This window comes from Nuphar pumila, chromosome 12 (genome assembly GCF_984573655.1).
Source record: "Nuphar pumila chromosome 12, dmNupPumi1.hap1.1, whole genome shotgun sequence".
Lineage (NCBI taxonomy): Eukaryota > Viridiplantae > Streptophyta > Magnoliopsida > Nymphaeales > Nymphaeaceae > Nuphar > Nuphar pumila.
The window spans coordinates 96,313,928-96,318,663 of NC_143260.1; the positions used below are offsets into that span (position 1 = coordinate 96,313,928).

The following is a 4,736-nucleotide window of genomic DNA, read 5'->3' on the forward strand; positions in this document are numbered from 1 at the left end:
TTGTACAAGGCTCGTGAAGAAAACCAAGCTCAAACATGATCGGCTGCAAATCAGCTAGGCTGAAATTTAGTTTTAGAAGATTACCCCTTTACCTGACCCAACTGGAACAGTACTGGCTTAGGCAGAGTTCAGGGTTTAGTATGAACCAGGCTAATTTGAGTTTTTTTTTTTAATATTATAGGATCAAGTAAAAGAGTCATATCTTATGGACAAATAGGGCAGCATTTTCTACTACACAGATGTATTGCAATCCCATCATCTTTTAATTAGCATCTTAATATATGAAAAAACCCATCACAATACCTTTATTAATGTTACTGTTTTATACGTGGTATGTTAAAACGGTTGAGCAAACTTGTCTGTTGATGAAATAGTTTTCCAATGTTCTAGTTTTTAAAATCCACACCATTTTCTTATAAGGAAACCTCACCGAAACGAGGAAATCTCTGGGTAGGGCCCCACAACCACCCTGCCTTATGTAGCCCACCTCTGAAAGCTACACACACATGCGCCAGCTGGGTTTGATCCGGCACCTTCCATGCCAGCACCCTCTCAACCACCCCACTGGCCACACTAGCTTTTAAGATCCATACCTAATACAGACAATTCCATTTTCAACAGTTGAAACTGATTGATTGAAGTTAGTACAGCGTAGTTTTTCCGGGGAAACCAAATCTACTTATCGTTGGCAATTACACTTAGATTATATATCTGTTTCATATCTATCTTGTTCAGATTAACAAAAGTAGAACGGGCGATCCCAAATTTTTATCTCCACCAGAAAGCAAAGTCTTGATCACTTATTTTTCCAATAAAATCATTTAGATTAGCAGAATGTTTTGCTTATTTCCATAACGACTTTTAGGAAGATTCTCTTTTTGAGAAGATTAGGGATGTTTCTTCTTCATATCCAAAAGAAGAAACATCCCGCTTCTTTATTTTTGTTTACATAATCATAGAAAGTAGAAACAGAAAAATTTTCTTCAAAATGCATGATCTGAGGCAGAAACCTAATCTAAAAAGAGGCTTAGACGCCACGTATATGGGAAGGAAAGGCAAAATTAGGGCACCTTACCTCCGGTGCCTTTTTTATCATCACTATTTAAATAAAGGCCTCAGCCAATCAACAAGCAAAAAAGATTTCACATCTGATTAGATTATATGAAAGAAAAATACATACACATACGCATGCTCAACCATGAGATTAAGAATTCCACAAAAAAATTCTAGATAGCAGAACTGTGAAAAGCTCACTATTCCAAAAATGCTAAGGTTTAAAAAGAAAACAAAAGTGAAAATTCTGATAGAAAAACTGCAAAAAACTCGCTATTCCAAAAATGATGAGTTTATACGATAACAAAATGGAAATGTTCAAGTCCAGATCAACAAAACATTAAAAAAGTTTCAAGCATGAAGAAGAAAAAAATGCCAGCTCAAGACCTTGGCTTTTCCTTCTTTTCCTTGAAGAGGGCCAACAAAGACACACCAGATACCTTCACCACCTTGAATCTAACCCCAGGAATATCTCCGACCGCATGCCCTTTCCGTCCAAATCCCGCAATCAATACTTCATCCTGCAATAATCATCAATCCAGTTTCTCATAATTCTGATCAATATGTTCCTGAACTTAAGCAGTCAATCCTGGAAAAGAGCTAAAGAAATCTTATATTTGTTCAAATGCAATCCAAATTAAACAGACGAGTGAAAATGAAAGGATAATGAAATGAGGTGGTAAAGGGAGTTGACGCAATCCGGTGTAATATGACGAGAAACTTACATTTTCCTCAATGTAGTTCAAGCAACCATCGTTAGGAACAAAGGCAGCAATCTTCTTCCCATTCTTGATTAACTGAACTCGAGCACACTTTCGAATAGCAGAGTTAGGCTGCTTGGCTTCAATTCCACTGGAAGACCAAAAGGAGTTCACTTGTCTTGGTAAATGATTTTAAAGAGAAGAGAGAGTAAAAAAACTGTGTAAGAATAAAAACAGAATGCCCACATTTTCTCCAGAACAATCCCTTTAGCATGTGAAGAGCCTGCAAAAGGCTTCTTCCATTCATTTCCGAGATGGCTCTTTTTGTATGACTTGTCAGCCCATTTTTGCCTCCTCCTGTGGGTCTTCAGTTTGCGCCCAGCTCCCATACCACGAGTTTTCCTGGTACAATATTGTCAATAATTAGATCATCATTCGCACCCAAACACATCGATAAGTGTAAATAAACAATCAAAAAGCAAAAAGTCTGAGCAGCCAAAGAAAGATGCTTCAGTCTCCAGATTACGAACCATCAACCACAACATAACACCCTATATTTGGAAAACTATGATCTTGTACAGCATTTCCTCAATGGTTTGTCATAGAGAAGTTAAAACTTCGATAGCTTTAAAGCTAATTAGATTAGTAGATGAAGCATGTGTTTGTCATAGAAATGACCTCTCACCACCATGTACCCACCAACCAGTGTGAAATGCTTAATACCAAACTGGTAGGCAATTGTAGAATACTACACAGTAATATACTTCTCTATAAGCAAGCGCATGATCAAATGCAGAATAGCCTATATGCTCTATGAAGGCCTTTAAGTTCAGGCCTTAACATTACAGGTGTGCTCCTAAAGAGGAAACTATTTATAGCCAGCAAGAAAGGTGATAGGATCCTCTTAATACTGTCACGTATTGTAACTGCATATGGGCTGACAGAAACAAGAGACACCGTTTCTCATTATTATGCTAAATTCCTGTTATTCCAAATCAGAGACTCTTCAGAATTAGCCTATACTTTCAAACTCATAGAAAACTAAATGAAGTAGATGACAAACAAGACCATGAAAACGAAAACCATTTACAGAACATGGTAATGAACAATCACAGATCTCAAGATTCACATCATGAGCACCACCCCTAGACTTTTGCAGCCAAACCTCTCATAAATTGAGAATCTATATTATGGAACAACTAAAATATGCTCCTTTCTGTTAGTTTTTCAGAACTCAATAGCAAGAAAATTAAAAAATGTTTCTCTGCATAATGAAGAAGCACAGAGTCTCATTCTTGTGATATACAAAGTTACAACAATGCTTGGAAGCTTAAGCTAGAATCATTTCACCAGGATACAAGATCAAGCAGATAGCTGCTTGGGGTGGAAACACCCAGCCAAACAAATGGTTTCAACTTTTGATATCTGAATGTTAATTGGAATTTCAAATTTGAAAAAGCAATCAGTAACTACAAAATAATTTCATTACATCTTCATTGGTCTCTAAGTGTGGTGATCAACTGTGACGGAGTATGGCATAAAGCTATCTTTCCGGACTGGACTTTGAAAGTTCCTTCACAATCACATCAATGCATGTGTCCTCTTTTACCATCATGCTTTAATTTTCCAAATATTCTATAACAATAAATAAATCCAACTTCTACACCCCTTTAACCAACTCTAGTCCTGGTTGATGGATTTAACGGGTAGACTGTTTGGACTGCGGTTATTTGGAACTAGAACTAATATAATCTCGTTTTTCCTTTATTCTAATAGCACAAGACTAGGCAAACGAGTGGAAATCGAACTTACATATGCTCAACTTGGACTCCAAATCAGATTGGGTCAAATTTGTCCATGTTTGACAATTTCTATATGTAAAAATAAATGTTGACCAGGCCTTACTCTGAGCTCCATCAAATTCCACAAAGGAATCCATCCTCTCAAGACATGAAGGAATGGCATGAGCCTTGAGCTCAAACAATGTTTGCACGGACATTTGTTTCAAAATGGTTTGTATATATACACATATTAAAAACACAAACCGATCCGTCTCTCATAAATATTGCTTCCCCTAGTCCACCCATAAGAAAGAGATGAAAGGCAATCTAGCTTGCAGCCATCAAAACCGGACCATCAAACATCTAACATGTGCATAGTGACACATTCGTTCCCCTCACCATCATGAAAACCGCAAGCAGCGAGCTTATAGAGACCATACACATCGAATGGTCCACAATAAGTAATGAGCCTGAAGAGTAGTCGAGAGGCGGAGGAGATCAACTAAAGGAATGAAAGACCACTATGAACACAATCAGGCAACAAGATCTTCATTGGAGAGTCTTAAATGCAACCCATATGCTACGCTTGAATCCAATAACACACGCATACACACAAAAAAAAAAATAGAGGATGAAAAACGAGAAGAAAGGCGAAGATTGATTCATACCATGGAAAGAAGAACAGGCGCTACAAATAACGCACAGATTCATAAGACCCAACAAAGATTACAAGAAAAAAAGAAGACTTCATTCATCACTAATATTCTACTCTGGTAACAAGCGGAGAGAATCGCATCACGCAGAACGAGAGAGAGAGAGAGAAGATGTCTTACCCCATGTTGGCTGATAGAGACGCTCTCCTGCAAGAAGAAGCGAAGAGGAGGAGGAGGAGGATGGCAAAGGGAAGGGCGACCACTCGCTGTCGTCTGTGATGAGTGTGAGATAGAGAAAGAAGAGGAAACCCTAGCGCCCTTTGCTCTACCCATTAAGACCGCTTGATGAGAGAAGACCGGTTTTTGCTCAGATTTACAAGGCTGCCACTCCTTAATCCTCAGCTTACGATGTAAACAGAACGGGTTTGCTTCGTGTACCCGACTGAATCAAACCCGTTTACTCTGGTTTGGTAGAAAAATCCAGATCTGATTAATAATGGTATTCAGTTTTGCATTCAAACCATATCCCAAAATTGACTAAAAGCCGA

At 38.1% G+C, this 4,736-nt stretch overlaps 1 protein-coding gene across 1 annotated transcript; it reads right to left on the minus strand.

Annotated features, from left to right (window-relative positions):
* Positions 1-1,329: 1,329 nt before the first annotated feature.
* On the minus strand, positions 1,330-4,474 carry LOC149821238 (small ribosomal subunit protein uS12). The gene is made up of 4 exons (XM_089982291.1): positions 4,369-4,474; positions 2,001-2,156; positions 1,779-1,905; positions 1,330-1,574 (listed from the first exon to the last, which is right to left on the minus strand). The coding sequence occupies exons 1-4, from the start codon at positions 4,371-4,373 to the stop codon at positions 1,434-1,436; spliced, it is 429 nt and encodes a 142-aa protein (XP_089838417.1). The 5' UTR covers positions 4,374-4,474; the 3' UTR covers positions 1,330-1,433.
* Between the last annotated feature and the right edge of the window lie 262 nt (positions 4,475-4,736).